Source organism: Cenococcum geophilum (assembly GCF_001692895.1).
Source record: "Cenococcum geophilum 1.58 unplaced genomic scaffold K441scaffold_7, whole genome shotgun sequence".
Taxonomy (NCBI): Eukaryota; Fungi; Ascomycota; class Dothideomycetes; order Gloniales; family Gloniaceae; genus Cenococcum; species Cenococcum geophilum.
In genome coordinates, this window is record NW_027137565.1 from 574,219 (window position 1) to 597,769 (window position 23,551).

The following is a 23,551-nucleotide window of genomic DNA, read 5'->3' on the forward strand; positions in this document are numbered from 1 at the left end:
TACTAGATATCCTGCTGATAACTATAATAGTCTAATATATCCTTTTCGTAAGTTCTCTTAGATAAACTCTTTTAATACTCTCCCTTCTTCTTCGGTAAGCTTATAGATTAGAAAGAACCTTAGACTTATTTCTAGTTCTAATTCTATTTTATAGTCCTATACTATATACTCTAATAGCTTTTTACTTTTAGGTAACTATAGTTTCTTGCTATACTTATGGTATCTTTTTGGTATATAGCTTAGCCCTTTTTCCGTTTCTTCGTAGGTTGCTCCTACTTAGTACTATACCAACTTAGCTTATTATCGCATCTTATAGCATTAAGTATTTCTAATATCGACCTAACCTATAACCCAATTAATCTTTGGATTATATTCCTATAACTAAGGTATTCCTAATACTGCCTTATTATTNCCTAATNGTAATATATNAAAAGATATCTNNANTTATCTTCCTTTAATGGTTAACTAAATAGGTCCTATTTTAAGATTAATAATGCCTCCTCTATAGGCTATTAGATCTCCTAAAATTGTTACTAATAGGTAAAAACGTTCCTTCTGCCGGTGTAGTAACCCTATTCTTTTAACTACTGCTAGTAAAATATGGTTCCTTATTACTCTACTATCTATTAATGCCTTAAACTATTAATCTTGCCACTTAACTTGTAAATTTAGGTGTTATCCTTAAATTCCTTTAAGGGTCTAAGGCTTTACTACTAGTTCCCTCTAGTCCTATAGGCCTCTACTTTTCCTAACTACTAGCTACTAGATCCTATTTATACTTAGTCTAACTTAGACTAATACTTAGTTCGTTTTTTGTCTTTAATATATTATAGACAGGTATTCTTTAGATATTCCTACCATTATTGTCCATTTAGGCATTCTTCTATAAGGAATCTTCCTGGTTAAAGTATTAAGTCCCCTTATTCTTAAACTTCTACTAGGTACTAACTATACATATACTTAGCATTTTAATACTTTGCCTTATCTATTATTTAATATATTCTTATTAGATACTTTTAATTTTTATCCTTTAGTGCTCTATATATATTATACGCATCATCTATACATGCTATTTACGATAGTGTATAATATGCTTAATATCTTAGGTTAACTCTTAGTTTGTCTTCATCCTAGAGTTTAAACCTCTCTTATATTAATCTAAGTGTTATAACTTTATTTACGGGTACTAAGATTCATCTTTCGCTTCTTTAGTTCTCTAATTACTTCTTTAGATCCTTTAACGTTATAATTAAGGCTCCCTTAATATAAGTTATAGCCTTCTCTGTAATTAGGTAGTTTTGGGCAACTTTTTCGTCTAACCATATATAGAAATCTTCTTACTTATCATTGTGTCGTTACCTATACCACTTTTAGTACAGCTACTTAAGTATATACGGTTCGTCTATAAGGAAATATCTCTTTATTACTACGTTGTAACAGCCTTTAGTATGTCGTTCCTCGAACCTAGTAGGAATCTCTAAATCCTCTTCTTATTCTAGTTCGGTAAACTACTTAGCTCTTAATATGCCTACTCTAGGCCTATTAGTAATCCTTTATACTAGCGCTCTATCCTTTATACGTCCTAATATGCTAAATCTCTTTTCTAGTTTCTGTTCTTACTATAAGGTAATTCTTACTCTAAATTTCTCCATAATTTCCTTTACGTCGCGTCTTATAAGTAGATCCTTAAAGTCTCTATACTTCTTAATCTTAGTATTAACTTTTTAATCTTTAGGCTAAACACTATATTCCCCTAGTAAGTCCTCTAGGTTTATATATCTGTCTCCTAGTCTAATTACTATTTGTGCTACAGATTCTCTAATCTATAAAGAAGCTCCTTACCTCTTACTTATAGGTATCCTAATTTATACTCCGAATTCTTAACCCCTTAGATTACTTAATCCTAAGCTTACTTCTAACTTAAGCTTAGCTCCCGCCTTAGTCTAACTAGGCGTCCGTAGTATTCTTATCTTATCTTAAGAGTCTTAAATCTTACTTATCTTATCTTAAGAATCTTATACTATAGGAAACTCTTATCCCAAGCTTATTTATATATTCTTAAACTAAGCTACTACCCTACTCTATCAATTTTCGTCTGTTGTGGGTCCTTAGGTATACCTTATCTCATCTTAAGAATCTTAGTTATCTCTTATCTCGTCTTAAGAATCTTAAGCCTATAGCCTTTTACCTTTATTAAGTGGTAAGCTAGCACTAGCAGTCGTCTACTTACTTAATCGTCTTTAAATATTACTCCTTCCGTCTTATAAAGCGATAGACGCCGTGTCTAATGGTATTATAATACCCATTACTAAACCTTGCTCTATAGTGGTCTTAGTCTCTACTTTTATTACGTTATTAAGGTTTAGATACCCCTAGTTAGTTCCTTTACTGTCCTCATTACTGTTAATTAATAAGTACTCTAACTCTATTGTTATTATTGCTAATCGTTATTTATACGTTACTATAATATCTTAATCCAGCTCGTAGAGTTAATCTTATTCTTTATTTAACTCTTTAGTTCCTTTAAGTCCTTTTAACTCTAGCTCTTATAGCCAATAGCTTGCACTATACTTAGCGTTTTTATAAATTTGGTATACGTTGTTATAATAAAACGCGAAACTTTTAATTAAACACTCTTTTATTCTACGCAGTATACTATTATCCCTCTATACGTATATATCTCCTACTATTAGTCTAGTTCCCTTTATTATATAGTAACTTTAACTATCTTTATAATCCCTCGCGAAATAACCCTATTTTCCGTAATTTATGTAAGCTCTATCTCTAAACCACTAACTCTGTTATAGAGTTCGCCTAAATATCTTCTGCTAATAAGATCCCTAGTTTAGCCTATGCTTCTTAGTCCTATAATTACTAGATCCTTAACCTCTAGGTTTCTATAGTTTCTTACTCTATCTCTTATAGGCTTCTTTAGTACTACTTAGGTCTATTAGCTCTACGCCATACTATAGTTTTTAACTTAGCTTTAGTTGTTACGCGCTCTGCGCCTTATATAACTATAGAACTCTATCCTAGCCTTTCTTAGCCTATTCCCTTTAAAAGATCCTATTATTAATCTTAATCGCTTAATCTATTAATTCCCTTAGGGTATCTATATCTTCTATTAGAATAATTGCGTCCTAGATTTTAGCCTTAAGTCCCTATTTATACTATGCCATAAGCGCCTTATTATTCCACTCGACTTATATCGCAAGTATTTAAAACTATATTATATACTCAATTGCTAAAGTTCGCTATATTAGGTCCTAAAGCTTTTTTTTTACTATAGTTGTTACTTCCGGGTCCCTAAATATCTGTGTTAATTATTCCGCGAATCCTACCTAGCTAGAAAACACAAATTGTACCTCTTAATTGGCAGTAGTTATTCCGTTAGTCTATATTTTTATTAAGTAGGGTTTAAACCATTTAAGTGCTTAACCCGTTAGGAATAGTCCTACGTAGGCTATTTGGTCCATTATTATGGCTAACTTAGCCCCTTCTTGCATGACTTTAAAATGCATCTACGTTAAAAATCCTTTAAGCTTTAATCTCTCTCCTAAAAATTATTTGATTAATAGTAACTTAACCTTTACTACTCCAATTTTATTAAGTCTATTTTTAAGTACTGTATTATTTTCTGTTAATTAATCCACTATTTCTTATAATTGTCCTACTATTATAGGTTATTGTGAGTTAGTGTCCGCTATATTAGTGTTACCCCCTAACCTTAAAGTAGTTGCCGCTGTTAATGGCGTTATAGTAGCTGCTTTTAGTGGCATATTATTTAACTTTCTATATTTAATATTATAACTAGGTAGTAATTATATAATAGAACCTTGTAGTAGGAACTATAATGGGTTCTATTGATAGGCTAGGTGTATAGGAAATGTAAAGATAGTAGTTAATAACGTAATAATAACTAGTGGAGTAGTTGCCTAATAGATTAACTCTAATTATATTCTAAGAATTACTATAAGGAAGGAACTATCTAGGTAGGGACTAAGGGTCCTTAAATATATAACCGTACTCCTATAAAATCCTTCTTATACGTAATATATATATTATACGTAAGGTATATAAGTTCCCTTTATTCTTTACGTTCCTTACGTAGCACCTTATGTAACCTTAGCTACCATTCTTTGTTATATAGTTCTACGGGTTCTATCCTAGACCGTGCTTATATTAACTAACTAGCTTCTTTCGACTCTTCTCTAAGTAGTTGTAACATTGTACTTAAAGCGTCCGTAACAGCATTAATAAAAAAGGATTACTAAAAAATAAATCACTTAAGGGAAACTTAGGAGGAGCAGTTGCCAAACTACTTAGATTTATTTCCTTCTTAGTTAGAAAAGAATCTACTCCTTAAAACGGACCTTCTTATAAACCTTTTTAAGACGGATTAACCGAGTAGACGCCGTAAGATAAGAGTTAAAGGCCTATTACTAAGTATCGGCAGCTTCTTATTTAGCATTATAAGAACAACGTAACTTTGCCAGAGCGACTAATAGTTTATTATTTAGCCGCGCAGTAGTAGATTAAATATAAGACCCTAAGATAAATTAACTAGGGAACTAGATAACTATTAAAAGTAATAAAACGTATATATTTAGTATTAGAGACGGAGCGAACGTTATAGGACGAATAAATATTCGCTTTAGTGCACTTTAAGTAAGAGGACAGTTATTATAAGGATAGGCTTGCCAACGTAATATAAACCAACCCCTTTTTCGAATAACGAGAATACAGAGATAGTATAATCTTACTAAGAGATAATATTGCAGCAATAGTACGAGCACGACAAACAGTCGAAGAGGAAGGAGAAGCTTTAGGTATTAAGCAACGATATTAACCAAATTAATTAGACAGATATTATACCTTTAGTAAACAACTTAAAGATATTTAAAATCTTTAAGGACGAAGATAAAGAGGAGGGAGATAGTGTTATAGACGCTTTAAGTACAATATTATAACTACTAGGAGAGAAGTTAGAAGAAGCTATATCGGCAAAATATAGTACCCTTTCAATGGCCTCAGTGGTTGGTGGTTGACGCAATTGGCGCGCAGTTGAGGGCATTTGGCAACTCGACCGACTAGCCTATGTTATGTTTTTTTGACACGCAGCCTGCGCGCAGCCTGCGCGCAACCTACGCGTAACCTACGCGCAACCTACCAGCAATCTGCGTATTTAGCAACCATAATTATATTTACCTCTTTTATACTAATAACATATTTTAAATAAATAAAAGCTATTTTAAAGCTATTTATAAGGCTAGCAAAATAAATATTATTATTTTAGATAATTTATTATAATATAGCGATGGTTCTTTTCTACCTATTTACTATACCTATTAACTTACCTACCTGCCTACATTACCTACCTATTTGTATCTACCTACCTATCTATATTACCTACCTATCTATATCTACCTATTTGTATTTACCTACCTATCTACATTTACCTACCTATTTATATTTACCTACCCGTTAGTATCTATCTACCTATCTATATTTGCTTACTTATCTATATCTACTTACCTATCTATATCTACCTACTTATCTATATCTACTTATCTGCATTTACTTACCTATTTATATCTACCTACCCGTTAGTATTTACCTACCTATTTATATCTGCTTGCCTATCTATATCTACTTATCTGTCTATATCTGCCTACCTATCTATATTTACTTACCTATCTATATCTACCTACTTGTCTATATTTACCTAACCCGTTAATATCTACCTATTTATGCCTACCTGTCTATATTACCTTAATTCGATTAATTAATTAAATCGTTTATAGTATTAGCTGGCTAGTTATTATTATCTAGCTCTAGCGACGGTTGTCTAGTTCTAGCAATAGTTATCTAGCTCTGGCAACGGTCGTCTAGTTCTAGTAACGGTTATCTAGCTAGCAACGGTTATCTAGTTCTAGTAACGGTTATCTAGCGCTAGTAACGGTTGTCTAGTTTTAGCGACGGTCGTCTAGCTCTGGCAATAATTATCTAGTTTTAGTAACGGTCATCTAGCTGGCAACGGTTGTCTAGTTTTAGCGACGGTTATTTAGTTTTAGCGACGGTTGTCTAGTTCTAGCAACGGTTATCTAGTTTTAGTAACGGTTGTCTAGCTTTAGCAACGGTTATCTAGTTCTAGTAATAGTTATCTAGCTAGCGACGATTGTCTAGTTCTAGCGACGGTCGTCTAGCGCTAGCAATAGTCGTCTAGTTCTGGCGACAATTGTTTAGCTTTAGTAATAGTTATCTAATTCTAGTAACGGTTGTCTAGCTAGCAACGGTTGTTTAGTTCTAGCAACGGTCGTTTAACGCTAGTAACGGTTATCTAGTTTTAGTAACGGTTGTCTAGTTTTAGCAACGGTTATCTAGCTCTAGTAATAATCGTCTAGTTCTAGTAATGGTTATTTAGCCAGCGACGGTTGTCTAGTTCTAGCAACAGTCGTCTAGTACTAGTAATAGTCGTCTAGTTCTAGCGACGGTTGTTTGGCTTTAGCAACGGTTATCTAGTTCTAGTAATAGTCGTCTAGCTAGCAACGGTTATTTAGTTCTAGTAACGGTCGTCTAGCGCTAGCAACGGTTATTTAGTTCTGGCGATAGTCGTCTAGCTTTAGCAATAGTTGTCTAGTTCTGGTAACGGTTATCTAGCTAGTAATGGTTATTTAGTTTTAGCGACAGTCGTCTAGTTCTGGCGACGGTTGTTTAGCTAGTAATAGTCGTCTAGTTTTAGTAATGGTTATCTAGTTTTAGCGACGGTCGTCTAGTTCTAGTAATAGTTCTCTACTAGCTACCGTTTTGGTACCTCCCTAGGTAGGGAGGATATAAAGAAGAAAGGAAGGGTAAAAAATAAGGTGGTTATATAGGGTAGAGGCACGTGTAGAGGCTATTGTGCAGAGCCTCTGTACGCAGAGCTTCGCGCAGAGCCTCGCGCAGAGCCTCGTGCAGAGCTCGTGTAGAAGCTTCGTACAGAGCTTCGTTGCAGAGCTTCGTGCAGAGCTTCGTGCAGAGGCTTCGTGTAGAGCTTGGCAGAGCTTCGTGCAGAGCTTCGTGCAGAGCTTCGTGCAGAGCTTCGTGCAGAGCCTCTGTACGCAGAGCTCGTGTAACGGCAGAGCTTATGCGAGAGCTTTAATGCAGAGCCTTATTACGTAGAGCTTCGTGCAGAGCCTCTATACGTAAGCTTCGTATAGCCGAGAGCCTCCAAGATAAGTATAGTCTGTAGGACTTTAGTAACGTATGTATAGGCTTGTATATAGTTCTTAGAGTTACCTAATTCATAAATACATTTGTATTAAGCTAGGTATCAACAAATGTGTATTAAGTAATGATTATAATGATATTAAGTAGGTTAAATTGTATAGTTATTTAGCTTAATTTATTCTTAGCGCACGTTAATTGTTACTTGATGTTAAAGTTCTTATATATGTTTGTTAATTAGTGAATATATAAGAATGTACGCAATGCGTGTATAAAGTCTAACTTAAATCTCATCCTGCAGAATATTTAGTCCACGACTGTAGTTAAGTTATTAGATTTATAAGGTATCGGTTAGAATATTGTAATATTCTAAGTAGAGTTATATACCGTAACACTACGTTATGATTAAACATAGCTTATTGTCATATAAGGTTATTAATATACGCGAAATGGAAAAGGACTAAAAGTTCTAATCCTCATCTTACGAACAGTACCTTGCGTAGATAAAGTTATTATGTTAGATTAGCTTGATTAAGTAAAGAAATCGCTGTAAGTCTAAGTTAATTATAATGCTATGTTAAGCTTCGTATCCATAAGTACTACTTTTATCGTACATATTTACAGTGTAGGACTAATTGTCTGTAGAGAGCTATATGATAAGTAGCTTTTCGTATTAGTAAACAAACCGTACAGATCAGCTATAGTTGTAGATAATGGACAGCTTTCTCGTGTCATATATGTATAGTAATAATCTTAAAATACAATTAGAGTTAATCTATTAGCAACCTACTTCCACTAGTTATTATTACGTTATTAACTTCCTATTTACCTATATACCTAGCCTATTAACAAGTCCACCGTAGTATTTCCTATAAGGCTTCGTTAATATTAGAGATATAGATAAATTAGGCGTTAAGCTTAATAACCTTAAGAATATACTTATTTAGGGAGATAATTGGGTACCCGTTATACGCAAGTAGGGTTACCCCTAGTTGCTCCTTTATTAACTAGAAAAGAGTATTACTTAGAGCCACTTAACTAAGCTAGAATTACATTAACTATACCATCGTTTAGCTACCTATCTATTTCTAATTACTTAGGGTTCTTTAGCAAGTAGGCTATAAAGTTAAGGTTAAGGCGATTAAGTATCTTATAAAGTACTGCTATTACTACTAAATAAACTAAAAGTCCCCTAGCCAATTTAAGTTTACCCTTAAAGATAACTACGACTTTAACTTCTATATTATTATTAACGTTATATATTTTAGCGGCAAGCTAGTACTCTAAGTTATTAATTTCTTAACCTTTTTCTAAGCTATATGTTTTTTAAAGGATATATTAGCTAGAAATATATAGAATACCCTTTAATTATATTAGATTAATATCTACCTAGAACCCCCTAATTAAATTATCTATAATATAAAAAAGATTTTTTTTTATCTATAGAGTTTTAATAATAGATAAAGGCAATAGTAATTAAGGTTAAGGAAGTTCCTGTTAAGGTATATAATAGTATCGGAAAAGTAGAGCAATATTACGCGCCATTACGCCGCGTATATAAGATTATCTCTTTAAAACTAGAGGACGCTAATAAAAAACTTACCTTATAAATAGCTGTTAAAGCTATTAGTAATTCCGCTAGCCTAAATAGACTTATACCTATATTACTAGCCTTTAGCGCCTACCCTTAAATAACTAATAATTCTTTACTATCTCCTTCTATTATATAATAAGCTAAGGCTATTTATAAGGCAATAAAAGAGATATAACGTCTTTACGCTATACGCTAGGTTAATAATGTACTAGGAATAAGAAATGGCCCAAATACCTTAACTACGCTTAATCTGCCACTTTAATCTAAGGTATACATATGGCGTAAAAAGGGAGGATAATTAGGCCCATATTAACTTATTATAATTAATGGTTAAACTTATACTATTTAAATGCCTTACAGACCTACTTAATTCTATTTAACTGTTATTAAGCCTTACTATAAAGATAATAGTTTTAAGCCTTTATAGGATGCCCTAAAAGAAAACCTAAAGGAGAACTATAATTCTAATATAATTATAGTAGATATGCCGTAACTACGACGCGGTAGAGGTCGCCTAAAGGGATTATAAAATCGCCAACATCTTATTAATTTTAAAGAGCAATTCGTTGCCGCCATTAAGAATAGAGTTAAGTTATTAATGGCCTTTATAACAGCTAAGGAGAAGGCTAACTTTAAGCTTATAAAATAGCTCTAAAAAGAAGGTTATATTATAACCTTTAGAGCTCCTTTCTAAGCATCTAATAAGTAGAAGATTAATAGTTTTATTATAAGAGAAGTCTTTAAATTTAAGAAGTATAACCCTACTAAATTTAATAGAGTTTACATCTTTAAGTTAAAAATGGTTAATAAGATTAAGGGTAAAGCTACTAACACCCTATTTAAGAAATTAAGGCTTATTATTTAAGGTTATAATAATAATAGTAAGGAGGTAATCCTTACGCAGTCTTTTATAATTTAACAAGCTAGTTAGCAAGTTATTATTATGCTAGCTCCCTCCTTAATAAAGAATAAAATAGCGGTTTATTTATAAGATATTACTTAGGCCTATACCTAATTAGAGACGCACCTTTAGCGCTTAATATTAGTATACCTTCTAGAGTAAATTTGCCACTAATATTTTAAAGATATAATTATAGTTATACTTAAGCTATTATATAGAATTGCAGAGGCGGGAACTTATTAGTAGGCTACTTATAGTAAGCACCATAAAGAGAAGCTCTTAATAACTACTTCTATATTTAATCCCTACTTTCTTATTATAGCTACGGGAACTCTATTTAGAATCGTTGGCATATAAACTAGTAATATAATTATTTTAGGAGACGACCAATTCTTAGCTTTTAAAGAAGATAAGCTAGTAAAGGCAAATCTTATAGCAAAGCTAAAGGAAAAGCTTAATTTAATAACACCATTACTTTTTAATAAATGCATCCTCTCCCTAAATAAGGATTATATTACTTTACGCTAGAAGGGTTAAGGTAAGAAGATTAACGTTATTAACGTTAATTCTTTAAAGCAAGGATATATAGAGCAACGCGCTTATAGAGCTTATATTACTTCTATCTATTAACTTAAGGCTTTATTTAATCTCTCTATTGCCGCTTAATACTAGGAACTAACTAAGAATAACGTTCTTACCTTAAATAAGCGTCTTTCCTAGTAAATAAATCATCTTAATTAGGGAATACTCTATATACCTATCAATCTTCCTACTACTAAGCTCTTTATATTTATTAATAGATTATTTATAAATAACAAAGATTTTAGCTCCTAGTTAGGATATAAAATTATTATTATAAACAAATCTACTAGAGAGAATAACTTTATAATCTATAGTAATCTTATCTATTAGAGCTTAACTAAGAGTAAGCGCGTTACTTAAAGCGTTCTAGTATTAGAGATATATAGAATAGTTAGCGGAGTTAATATAGTAATTACAATTAGAACTACCCTAAAAATAATTATAAATTAACTTAAAATTCCTATTATCCCTATAATTATGTGCACTAACTTATATTCCCTCTATAAGTGTTTAGTTAAGCTTAGTACTATAAAGGAGAAGCGTCTTATAATCGATATTATAGCACTTTAGTAATTCTACAAATGGTAAAAACTCTTTAAGATTTAATAAATTAACGGCCAAGACAACCTAGTAAATATAATAATAAAGGTAAACCTAAACAAGGCTCTAGAGACATTTATTAATATAAATACTCTATATATACGAGTTAAAGGTTAGGTTAAAAGGGAGTAGGAGTAAGACTTATATTATAATAGCAATAGTTAATGGGCACGTACTATACGCTGTTAGGGCTTAATAGAATTTAGTAGAATTTTATAGCTTAATAGAATTTAGCAAAATTCCATAGCTTGGCAGAAGTTGGTAGAACTCTATAGCTTAACAGAATTTGGCAGAATTCTATAGCTTAACAGAATTTGGCAGATTTCTATAGCTTAGCAGAATTCGGTAGAATTCTATAGCGTGGTAGAATATAGCAGATTGCGGCAGAATTGCGGCAAATTGCGGTCTTATAACTAGGCTTAATCGGTAGGCGTATGCAAGGTATTATAGGGTGGTCCTATAACACTACGCTAGTTAAGCAGTATTTATATATAGATAGCAACTACAAAAGAAGAGTTGCCAGTGTCGGGAATAAGGCAAGCGGTCGTCACGTGTTGCCACGGCACTAGCGTGGCGAGGAGTCTTAAGCTCCGCGCCCTTCCTCATTCCATTATGTCGGACAGACAAGTCACTCATAAGAACTCTGTCGATTGAAGCTGGCTCTAGAAGCTCTCTATATACATGAGGTAGGGGCAAAAGATTGACGACGACACTGACGACGACACTGACGACGATTTGGAACTATTACTCAATCGCCANCAGGTCGATATTGCCACTCAGTCGGTAATAGGTAATAGAAACAGGGTGTGAGTCATAAGGTGGTACCTGACAGTGACCTCAACGTTCGACACATTAAAAAAATATATTAACCAACATCACTGTAACCTACTCAAGTAGTCGTTATTGGTGAGTCACCCCGTGTGACCAACATTACCTCTACTATATCCTCTTATTACTAGCTTTTTCCCCATTTATCTACTCAATATAGAATTATGAATTTATTAGTATTTAAATCCTCTTTACTTATATAATTAGAGTCTACTTTATTTAAGTTTTAGTCGTTTATATTTAAAAAGTTATAGATTTCTATTAATACCTATATAATCTTAAGTTAGGTCTTTAAACTATAGCCCTTACTGCCTTTACCTAGTATAAAAAGCAGGTTAATTATAACGTGTCCCGCTTCCCGTCGCCAATATATATATTTTTACACCTTTAGGACACTAAATACTTATTTAATTATATTTCTTAAAGAAGCGTAGTATAAGTTAAATAGTTTCTTTTTAATTCTTTAACCTCTTATTTGCCTATAAGAGGCTAGTCTGACCGGAACGTATAACTATCTAATTAATAGTATTGAATAAAAGTCGAGGGTGAGTTAAAGATAGGATGCACTTTACGTATTTAAAGGATAAATGCTTTCTAACCTTATCTATTTAGAGACTAATTAATAGTTTTTCTCTAGAGGAGAACAAGCTCCCTTTGTAATACTTTTAAGATACTAGTAAAACCCTATACCTTATATCTATCTAACTACGTCTTCTCTAAGACGTTAGTGAAACCTTTATCTAACGTACCTTTTAGAAGAGCCCATTATATTGCCTTTATCTATTCCTTTAAATAATATTATACCTTTTAATATAGAATAAATACTATAGAATTACCTATAGTATAGCTAGCGTCTACTAGATAATAGCGGCCTAAAAGTATATATAAGGTGAGGATAGAGATAGGGGGTCCAATTAATAGAACAATAGGGTATATTATATAGATAGACAAATTCTTAAGGGAAAAGGAGGAGTTTGTATGCGAGGTAAGGAAGGGGTTTCCCTAAGCATGTATAGCGTACGTACTTTATAGGCAAGTCACCCCTAGGTCGCCCCTGGGTTGCCCATACCTTACGGCTATACAATTATCTACTTAGGTTTTACCTAACAGTATATAAAAACTACTATCTTTATAAAAATAAATATATAGCCGCTATATATAGAGCCTTTCTATCTAAGTATATATTAAAATCGTATACTATAAATATATTATATAAGATTTAATCTTTTATATTATATTATACTAGTTAGGAACTAATATTAATATATATAAGCTATCTAATACGCCAATATAATCTATAAAAAAAAGAGCTATATCTTATTATTAAATTCTATCTATTTAAGTATTTAATTAAGTAGGAATTTAGTAATATCTTTATATAACTTATATCGAGTATTAAAACTCTTATAAAAGGCTAATACAGGTTAATTAAAGTATTTTATTTATTAAATAATATTTACTAACAGGCTTACTATAGACGTTAAGTGCTAAAACTCCTATACTATAAACCTTTTAGTTAGCTCACTTCTATATCTAGTTATAAATATTATTAGCTTCTACTCTATTAATATACTTTTCTATATATATAGTTTATAGTCATTAATAGGCTAATTAAGAAGTAATTTAAATATTAATTAAAGCGTATTACTATTTTAAATGCTTATAGAGGATTATATAATAATAATTTTACCTTATTATAAAAGGGATTAATAACCCGTTAACGCTAACTATTTAATATTAAAAGGGTTTTTATATACTTAATAAGTATATAGAGTAGTAATATTATTACTAAAACGCCTATAGATATTACAGCTAATATATAAAGCTTTATAGTTAATATTAACATTTTACTAGAACTCCCTCTTTAAAATAGCAAGTTTAGGTAGACTACCTAGTAGCTTAAATTGCTAATAAAGCTTGCTGCTATACTAGATTTGGGAGCGTAATTATGATTAGCGCAAACGCCTCTACCCAGCCAGGTAAAATCTCCTTTTTCGTTGCCAAGATGGCTAATCTACCCAAAATCCACCTGGGGCGCCGAATGGATAGTATGCATCAGGTGGATATCGATATTGGTGGTCCGTTCGTGACCAAGTGGCCCAGGTGGCCCAGGTAGATTTTTAGAGCGCCCACCTAGTGGAGTCGGCCTAACAAAAAAAAAACCCATCAAACGTGCCCCAAGCTGATAATGAAGCTACGAGCGCATGGAAAGTTCACCACGACGAGTATGTGTAGTCTAGCCCCCTTAGCAAGTCACACAAATAAACTTTTTTGTGCTACCTAGGAATTCTAGGCTTGTTCTGCAGGTGTAGTGGTGCATTAGCGCCTATATTTATTTCTTGTTCCTGTACCTTGAGCGTTTGAGTTTTGATTGGAGGTGAGAAGAGACGTTGAGTAAGATTAGATCCTTTTAGTGCTAGCCAAGGAAACGGCTGCGCTACTAGGCGATTTATGACGCTAATGAGCTGTGTGGCTAATGTTCAGCTGCCATGACGAATGGAGGAGAGCTGAGTAGCGAATCAGTTCCGAAAAGCCTCCATGCGCCACAAGCCACAGCGACCGCTCCGGCTCGTCCCCATTACAGGTACTATGCAAAGCTACAGAAAAGAAACATAAATGCATATTCAGCGCTAAGGTGTATGTCACCTCTTTGACCCACAAATAATGATATCTAATTACAGGCAACGGTTGACAACTGAGCACTGTCTCAGCGACAGCAGATACACAAATTGCTGGAAAAAGAATCGTTAAGTTGGAAATTTGTTCTAGACCTGGGTCATTAAGCGATGCAGAGCTTCCCGTATCTATTGCTGCCATCATTGGACAGAGCTTGAGAAGCCTGTGCTGGACTTAGACAACTACATTCTTGGGAGTAAAGTAAAGCAACAAAAATGGAGCTCGACAGATCAAGATTGTAGCTTTCAAAACTTCGAAGACCCGACAGAAGCCTCTCCGCGTTATTATTCCATAACTAAACTAGATATAACTCTGCACCGACGCGTAGCATAAATCCCGGTGCGCGAAGGTGGAAATCTCAAAGACGGAACTAAAGGGAGACTTTTACTTTCCCGAACTAGTGCCAGGGGGCTAGGCTTCCTCAAAGACATTACACATGGCTGCTGCAACTTAGGGACCACGTTACCCGTGGCGCGGCTGTTATCTAACAGCTAGCCACTGCGGCTCAATGGCGTCAATGAAACTACGTGCTTCTGAGCAATGAGCATTAAAATCTTCTCAAAAATCCGTTGTTGATTTCGCTTCACTAAAAAATTTAGATCCGGGCTTCTGCAACTCCTCTTTTCTGGAAATACTGTGGTGGGCTGAAAGGTAGATTAGCCAAAGAAACTAGGAATACCGCCACGGATCGGGGCTTCCGGCTCGCATTTACTCGTACGCGCGCGAAATATTCTCAATTCTGAGGTTTCTGGCGCTCAAACCCGGGTTAGGCGAGGGTCGGCCATGCTCCACTTCGTACTGAGGAGACTGATCACTTACTCAGGACAAGAGGATCCAAAATCCTTTAAGAATGCGTATTCCTACCTTCTGAATCCATTACAGCACTCGCACAACAACCTTCAGCAATATCATATCTTCATTGCGGCATCGATTTATCTCCACAAAATAATCCTAAGCCTTTACCATGTCTCCTATATCAGCTACTCAGAGTGCCCCCCTTGAAAGCATCGGCTTAGTGGGCCTTCGAAACACAGCAACGAAAAATAAGTTGACGGACACCATTGTTCCGCTCTGGGATCTCGAATCCACCAGCAACAAGGTCCCCTCTGCAGAATCCTTCAGTTTCACTAACGCTGGCGCCGAATCGGTTGTTGGGGACGATGAGCGTCAGAAGGTCCCGCCTCAGCATTTCATGCCTGGTGGAAAATACCGCTGTGAGTACTTCTATAACCGTAGAAAAATATGTACTGACAAAACGCTAGCAATTGTCAAGCTTTTCTGCCGTTATGAGAAGCAAAAGCCTAATGCTAAATGGCCGATTGCAACAGGGTGGTTGATCCGTCCTGATCTGCTCGTGACTGCTGGTCACTGTGCGTTCGATTGGGGTCATAACTTGGGCCAACTTGCCCAAGTTAAGGCTTACATTGGATATTCTGGTCAAGGATCAATCAACGATCCTAAGGCTGGTGTTCAATTTCGTTTCGGCAAAAGAGTCGCTACGACTTTAGAATGGCTCACGGCCAAAGGCAATCGAAACTTCGATGTCGCTTTTATCCAACTTGAAGCACCTTTCACCGGTATCGAACCTTTCAGATTCGCCGATACCCCTGTCCAGGGATCTTTGTCTATTGGAGTCGTCGGTTATCCAGGCGATTTGAAGGACAGGGCAGGTGAGCCAGGGGCGGAGATGTACGAAATGTTTCTGCAAACGAACTACAACCTTGCCGAATCACAGTGGAGAATGTTGGAGTACAAGATCGATACTTTTGGCGGTACGTATTACCGCAGATAGTCCCGGCGTAGCACTAACAGTACAAGGAAACTCTGGATCCCCAGTTTTGCGCGAAAATGACCACGTTGCTATCGGAGTGCACGTATATGGAGGAGACCCGAACTCTGCGTCAGTAGTCGGAATGTATGGCAACCCGTTCCTGGACTATGTGGCTGCGTTCGACCTGCATGCGCGCAAGGTCCAGCTTCCTGGCGCCGCTTCGACTCCCGGCATCCAGTATGTGACCGTGCCAACGTCAAAGACTCCAGATGTTCTTAAGGGCCCTGTCGACCTCACCCATGGTGGCATCGGTAGATTCACCCGTGAGCACGGCTTTGACCATTCCAACTACAGTAGCGATCAAACGGCTAACTACGGCCACAATGGTACTCGTAACTTCAATGGGAACCATTATGGCAACGGAAACCATCATAACGGAGGCCATCACGATGGAGGTCATCATAACGGAGGTCATCATAACGGAGGTCATCATAACGGAGGTCATGAGTCCTATGTCAGCCACTCAGGTCACCACGGAAACAAACATAGCCCAACGATAAACGTCACACGAGACCATGATCTGTACAGCCATCCGCGCAACGTTTTTTCATCCGGTCGCTCTCTCGACGAAGAAGGGTTCTTCGACTTCTTGAAGCAAGGTGTGAAGATCGGTGGCCCGCTCCTGAACAGCGTCCTCAGCACGGGATTGCCTATGGTACTTGGCCCTCTGGGCGGTCCCGTTGGCGCGTTAGCTAGCGTTGCCATCTCCGCTGCGGGCAAGCTCGCTGAGTCCCACACAGGCGCCGAAAGCTTTGGCGATCCAACTGAAGGAGTGGCTGAACGCGCCATCCTTGCTGAAGCGGCTTTCACGGCTATGATGAAGATGGACAAGCAAAAATTGGCTGAGGAGGGCTTCTTCGACGACATGAGGAAGGTTATCAGCAGGGTCGGCTCGGTAGTTAAGAATGTCGCGCCGAAGGTCCTGGATGTAGTTGCGGAGCCGACACTGCGACTAGCTTTGGATGCGCTCCAGAAAGGGCCGCATGGGGGCGCTGAAGGATTTTATGCTCCTACAGGCGGAGCACTTATCCCAGGCGGAGCATCTGCCCCAAGTGGAGCTCGGCGACCTCACACTGGAGCCCGGAAGTCTCTTCATCTGGCTGCCGATTCTGGATCTGAGGCTTTCATGGCTCGTCTGGCTGCTGCCAGCAGCGAGGATTCTGAGGGATTCTTCGACTTCCTTGGAGGGATTGCTTCCAAGGCTATCAAGAGTCCTGTTCTCATGGAGGTCGCCAAGCATGGCCTGCCTTTGTTGCAGCATGCTCTCACAGAGTCCGACATTGCGGATGAAGCCCCACCTGTCATGGCGCCTATGGAGGGCCTACGCGAGCGTGCTGTGCTTGGTGAGGCTGCTCTGCAGGCTGCCATGAAGGCTCCGCAACATATCCTTGAAGAGGAAGGATTCTTCGATATCATGGCCTCCGTGGTTCGCAAGGTTGGCCCTGTCGTCATGAAGGCTGCTCCTCAAATTATTAAGGCTGTTAGCCCGGTTGTCTCTAATATCATCAAGCAGGGAAGCGGCGCAGAATCCTTGGCTGTTCCACGCAGTGGTCTGCGCAAGATACCTTCGAATGTCTCGCTGCGTGGTGATGCGTCTGGTTTTGGCGCCAATGGCGACTTCTGGAACTATGCTCACACCGTACACTCCAAAGGCGAATCGTTTTCGACCTGGTAGAGCTCGAGGCATGTTGTATGAGAGGGCGGCCGCGGTGGTGTGGGTAATGTAGCGGTCGGGTATGCGGACTAAAATGTAGATAGCTTTTGCTAAAAGTACAATCATTCGTATATAGAAACGCTTGGTAAAAATGTTACTCCGATGAATTCCTGCGAACTTAAGGCTTTTATGACAGAAACAATATGAGTGAGATGATTTCCAGAGGTGAAAGGGAAAACTTACTTTTCTTTCTTCGAAGAGAAATGCACAGCTATTCGTTTGCACAGAAGTGTATTAAGCCTTTTTGAGCAAAATACTCATCGGGAAAGCCTAGAAACTCATCCAAGCATTACATAGTCCATTCAATCCTCTACTTGATCCCCATCTCTGCAATGTAGCTGTCGCGAGCATCCTTTGTTCAGTACTTGGGCTGACCAAAGCCACAACAATAAGTGGAAAGGCGCAACGCATGGAGCCAAAGCCGACGGGGCGATAAGGTTCGAGAAGTGTTACAATTTCGAAGACGGAAGTAGCATTTGACGTTGCTTGCTGTGCGTAGAAGTTCGGGTTTGAGATTAATATGTTAGGCAACGAGCAATGGTGGAGGACCCGATGAACGATCAGACTTGCGGCATGGTATATGGAGGCAATTAGTGCAGCGAAGCTATCGTTGAATACTAATGGCGTTGAGAAAATCTTCGATTCAGGGCCTAGGCCCTCAGCACTTGCCATTGGCATATTGTCGGGTGTTGATCTCACGCAGTTGTGAAGATAGCTTTTTTCAAAGTCTCCACCAATTACCGAGGGCATGTAATAGATGTGCCGATATTTTTTCGATGGAGGCTCGAGCACTATTTGTCCCACATTTATTTCCAAAGAACTCTGTTAGAGACTGTTGCTCTTCAAAATACGCAAGATAGTTCGGTATAGCTAGCAGTATATCAGTGAAGAGAAGAAGCGGCTGCTTCGGTTGTTCGGTGAATGGAAGAGTTCACCACTCTGGTGAGGAGAAAACTGATGGTTTGTTCAATATTACAGAGATCGACGCCTATAACCGTCAGTTTTAGGGCATACGCAACTTTCAAGAAAGAGAAATACTGACATTAGTAACCCTCATCGCTTTGAAAAGCCAGTGAGCTACTGTCGATCCAGATCGGATTTCCTTACCACCGTCTTACTACTGTCTTACAACTGTCTTTGATGCCTAGTACCTTACGTCCTACCACCTGTTTCTATTACCTATTCTGTCTCAGTTGCCTATGGTATTTGGCTTAGTTGCCTGGACCTATCTTATGTATATAGAGAGCTTCTAGAGCCCTCGTTAATAGACAGAGTTCTCATTCTTTTCTTACAATCGGTGCACGGACTACCGATCGACAGCTATTCCTGTAATGCAGTTGCTGGGCCCTCTCATTTCAAAGATTTTTGCTGCAGCCGCAAGATGCTGAAAGACACTCATCGGTGTTGCGCCAGTAAAGACTTCATATAGGGAAAGAACGATCGGGACGAGAACTTCTTCGATGTCTGGTGTGGCCGTTTCATCAAGTCTAGATAAAGCCGCCCGTTGGCGATTGAGCCCAGAGACGTACCACTGGTAAGAATAAATCTGAATTGATAAGTCTTTATGCAATTTGGCGTAAAATGCCATCAACGTTGCGCGTACGGAGAGCTTGAGTGCCGGCTTTGTGGATGACGAGAGAAATCCGGGAAGCTGAGCAATCCATGGTGTCTACATATTTGGATCCGGAAATGGTCGGAGCCCTTTGTGATACAAATGCTATCTCAAGTATTTCAGCAAGTGATGTTAACTGTTGGTAGTTGGTACTGCCAACGAATTGTAGCTATAGTATCGCTTAGGCACATCAAGTGGGGCCAAGAAAGGGCTAACACCGAAATGTGGAAGTGTGCTTGTGGAGCATTAGGGACCTATTTTGGCGTGCATAGCCACAGCGCCCAATTGAGGACTCTCCGAGGATCGTCAAGTTCAATATTGACGAGTTCATTAGTTGTTTTTCTTTTTAGGATTTTACCGTTTTGGTTATTTGACTGGGCCTAGTCCCTCCTAGATCTAGTTGCCGTTGAAGGCCGCTCTGGGCCCGCTTTAGTCTCGCTGGCGGATTTACAGTAACTTCTCGGATTTCGCGTAAATCGCACAAGGGATACGCACTCATTAACCCCCAGCCATTTCAACGGCCCATATACCCCACCCCCCTCCCCTGTGTAGAAGAAAAAGGGACGAGGGGGAAGAAAGACAGATGGAGAAGCAGAAGCCAAACAAAAGGAGAAACAGGAAGGTGGTATCTCTGTTAACGCATAAAGCGGAAGCAAGCAAGCAGCAACTTAACAAAAAAAAAAGCAGTCATGAACAGAGCAACAAAAATTTCCGAACATTCGTAAATCGGTATCTCGTAACACCCCCCTTCCCCTTTAATTTTTATCCCACTCCCAACCACCAACCCCCCCAAATTAATCCCAATTAATAACCCTTAAACTCCTCCTCGGATTCAGCAACACGCCCCTACTCCCCCAAAACGCCGGCTCCTGCCCCGCCAACAAATCATCCGTCGAACTCCCCGAGCTGCTCCTCCTCCTCCCCAAACTACCACCATTCCCCGCTCCCGCGCCACCCGCAACCGCAATCCCATCGCTCCCGCTCCCGCTCCCGCTCCCGCCCGTATTCCAGCCGCTCGTCCCGCTCGGCCTGCTCGGCCTGCTCCCAGCCCCCGACGACCCAACCGCCGACCCCGCATCGCGTCCGCCTGTGCCCGCCGACGACGATGGCGCCAGCATGAACGCGTCCTTCTCCGCGCGCGCCGGGTCGGTCGCCGCGCGCTGCGCCATCGCAGCGTGGTTCTTGTACAGGATGAGCTGCTTGCGGTAGACCCAGGCGCAGAACGCGAAGTAGGCAGCGACGATCGCAAGGACGCCGGCGATAACGGCGGCGATGATGGCGGCGATGTTGGTGCCGCTCTTGCCACCGGAGTTGGTCTCGCCATTGCCGCCGATCGGCGCGGCGGTCGTGGTGACGATGGCGCCGCTGGGGGCCGTTACGGTATAGGTGATGGGTTTGCCTGTGGTGAGAGGCCCGTCCTGTGTGGTTGCGGGGGCCGTCGTCACCTGGGTGTTGTTGCAGAGCGCCGGGATGCCTTGGCCCAGCAGGAATACACCGATTATCGAGGTCTCGGGCACGTCTGCGTTCGCGCACTGCGAATTCACCTCAGCGCTGATTTGAACCAGTCCATTTATGCAGGCTTTTGAGCATTGTGCGTTTGCCGTGAAATCGGATACCTGGCATCCTGGGATTGCTTGTGTGTAGACGGTATTGCAGGCGGACGGGAGGTCATTAATGCGAGGTGTAAAGTTTGAGAGGGAGATAGCGGTAGCAGCGGTTGCCCAGAGGGGGAGAAACAGCGCAACGGCTTGCTGTATGTGCTGTGGTATACGCATCGTAAGATACACTGCTCTGTTGTGGAAGTAATTAAAAAGCGACAAGCGCTGCTGTCCAGTAGAAAATGATTAAAGATAAGAAGAACTATTGATCCCTAAGGAAATTTTGTGTATAGGCGTTCCGGAATAGCTCGGATGTGTCGATGATATGCTAGGTTTAAGTGTACTGTAATAAACGAGGAGGACGCTAGTAGGTAGGTGTAGGCAAGTAGATACTGGCCGGTTAGGTTAACTTTTATGCCTTCATAAGATGTCTCTAGAACTTAAACCTAACAACACCCTTAGATTTGCTTGTGATAATGTTAGGGTATAGTTAGGTCTGGCCTTGCCTGGACGGCTGGACGGGGCACAATGGCAGTTTTCTAAGATAAGTGAGCGACAATTTATGCACGAAACGTAAGGCAATAGGGCTGAAACGGCGTCTGTAAAGGAGACGGGAGACGAGACACAGCGAGGAAATGCGGCACTAGGCCTGTAAAGGAGCTGGAAGAGGAGGGTTAAAGTAGAAGAAATCACACTTAGCGGTGTAGTTAGGAGGGAAAAGGGCGCCATAGCGAGCAGCCGGTGGTGACTCTTCGGGAGCAAGTGAGGAAGGCCAATAGGTTAGTGTAAGACAGTTATAACGTAGGTGATACCCGGCGCTTTCAACCCCCCTGCTGTGCAGGGGGGCCGCCACCTCAAACGCACCACATGCTCAAGCGCACCAAATAGTATATTATTGGATTATCAACCATTCTTCCTAAACCTTGGTGTCTTAATTCCTAAGGCCTTATTAGCCTGCCTTATTGCTCGCCTGTAAGCAACAGCAATAGCGTGTTCTGCCTTCTACCTCCTCTTCTAGTGTCAGGAGCTTACCAACACCTGGTAGCTCCATCTTTAACTATTAGCCATTTAATCGACCTCGAACGCGCGACGGCTTCGCGTTACAACTAAGCGCTGCAGCTTTTACGGACGTGTAAAACCGGCTTGGTACGCATGCATTACATTCTAGACCTTAACCTCTTCTTTGTATAGTAGGAGAGCATGGTTATGGTTGATAATAATAGAATTACAAGTAATGTAGAGTGTTGGTGCGCTTGAGTATGTGGTGCGTTTGAGGTGGCGGCCCCCTGCTGGTTGAAAGCGCCGGGTTATGACGGTCGGCTACTACCGCCTTCCTAATTAGGCCCACAAACACCAAAATACTGCCGAACAATTAAACACTACAGTAAAACCTCTTTAATACGATACCGGTTTTGCAGCCGAGCATATCGTAATACCAATGGTATTGTTATACTAAATAGTCACGTAATGCGTTGTTAAGCAGAAAAAGGGAGGCTAACTACCCTAAAAGGGTATAAGACACCTACTATATAGGCTAAATAGGGCTCTTCCTATACAAAATCTTATCTAGTTATAACGATTTTAGTAGAGCTACCTTAACGATATTGTTAAAAGTCAGATTATCGTAATATTACACCAAAAAAGGCTTGATTAAGGGGTGGAGATCGTAATGTAGAGGATATCGTTATATACCCTATATCGTATTAAGGGGGTTTAAGTGTTATAAAAAGTATTGCATAGTACGGAGGCGCGTTTTAAAAGTCTTTGCTGCTAAGAAATTAACTACCTTAGCTTACTAACTTCTAAGTGATACCTAGGTAGGTATCGAAGGTCCACGTTAAGCTTAGTATAACCTTAGGTTACGCACGACCCCTTAGGGCTTCTAAATTTTATTATATGGTTATTACTCGGTCTTAATATTAATTTTATTAAAAGTATAAGCATATATTATATCTTATTAAATAGTCTACTAATATAGATAAAATTATAGATATATAGAAATCTACTATTATAACACCTAGTAAGTAACTATAGTTGGGTCCTTCTTTAAAAATATCCTCCTTTAGCCTAGAGTGCCTCTACTACTACTAGGGGGTAAGCTTTAGGCAGAGCCTTATATAGAGATTTAAGCAGGTCTTTAAGTAGAGCTTTAAACAGAGCTTTTAGAGAGTTTTGGTAGAGCTCTATATAGAGCTCCGTATAGGTCTCCCCTTAAGCTTTATTTTATAAAGCTCTTATAAGGCTCCATAGCTCTATATAAAGGGCTAGCGGCGTAGGCGTAAGCGTTTAGCATTAGTGTTTACTAAGCGGCTTAGCGGTATAGAGGTAGAATTAGGGCCTCTACGGCGATGATTTTCTCTTAATACCGCGTGGGTATAAGGAGCTAATAATCTTATAGCTTTATAGAGT

The 23,551-nt window shown here is 38.9% G+C and overlaps 4 protein-coding genes across 4 annotated transcripts; 1 reads left to right on the plus strand and 3 right to left on the minus strand.

Annotated features, from left to right (window-relative positions):
* Nucleotides 1–15,351: 15,351 nt before the first annotated feature.
* On the plus strand, nucleotides 15,352–17,893 carry K441DRAFT_604087 (trypsin-like serine protease; the record flags this gene model as incomplete). The annotated part of the gene is made up of 4 exons (XM_067645330.1): nucleotides 15,352–15,601; nucleotides 15,650–16,159; nucleotides 16,206–16,429; nucleotides 16,826–17,893. 4 exons carry the CDS (start codon nucleotides 15,352–15,354, stop codon nucleotides 17,891–17,893), a joined length of 2,052 nt encoding a protein of 683 aa, XP_067507746.1.
* Nucleotides 17,894–19,238: 1,345 nt separating this feature from the next.
* Nucleotides 19,239–19,595, minus strand: K441DRAFT_543428 (uncharacterized protein; the record flags this gene model as incomplete). Its single annotated transcript, XM_067642734.1, has 1 exon — nucleotides 19,239–19,595. A coding segment is annotated over one exon (357 nt), but the record flags the coding sequence as incomplete, so codon positions are not given.
* A 1,385-nt stretch (nucleotides 19,596–20,980) lies between these two features.
* Nucleotides 20,981–21,319, minus strand: K441DRAFT_544718 (uncharacterized protein; the record flags this gene model as incomplete). The annotated part of the gene is made up of 1 exon (XM_067642778.1): nucleotides 20,981–21,319. A coding segment is annotated over one exon (339 nt), but the record flags the coding sequence as incomplete, so codon positions are not given.
* Nucleotides 21,320–21,440: 121 nt separating this feature from the next.
* On the minus strand, nucleotides 21,441–21,959 carry K441DRAFT_316654 (uncharacterized protein). The gene has a single exon (XM_067641142.1). The coding sequence runs from the start codon at nucleotides 21,869–21,871 to the stop codon at nucleotides 21,563–21,565; it is 309 nt and encodes a 102-aa protein (XP_067507749.1). The 5' UTR covers nucleotides 21,872–21,959; the 3' UTR covers nucleotides 21,441–21,562.
* Nucleotides 21,960–23,551: the final 1,592 nt, after the last annotated feature.

Excerpts from the sequence above, each read along its gene's own strand:
- K441DRAFT_316654 (XM_067641142.1), bottom strand. The coding sequence starts at position 21,871 with ATGGCGCCCTTTTCCCTCCTAACTACACCGCTAAGTGTGATTTCTTCT.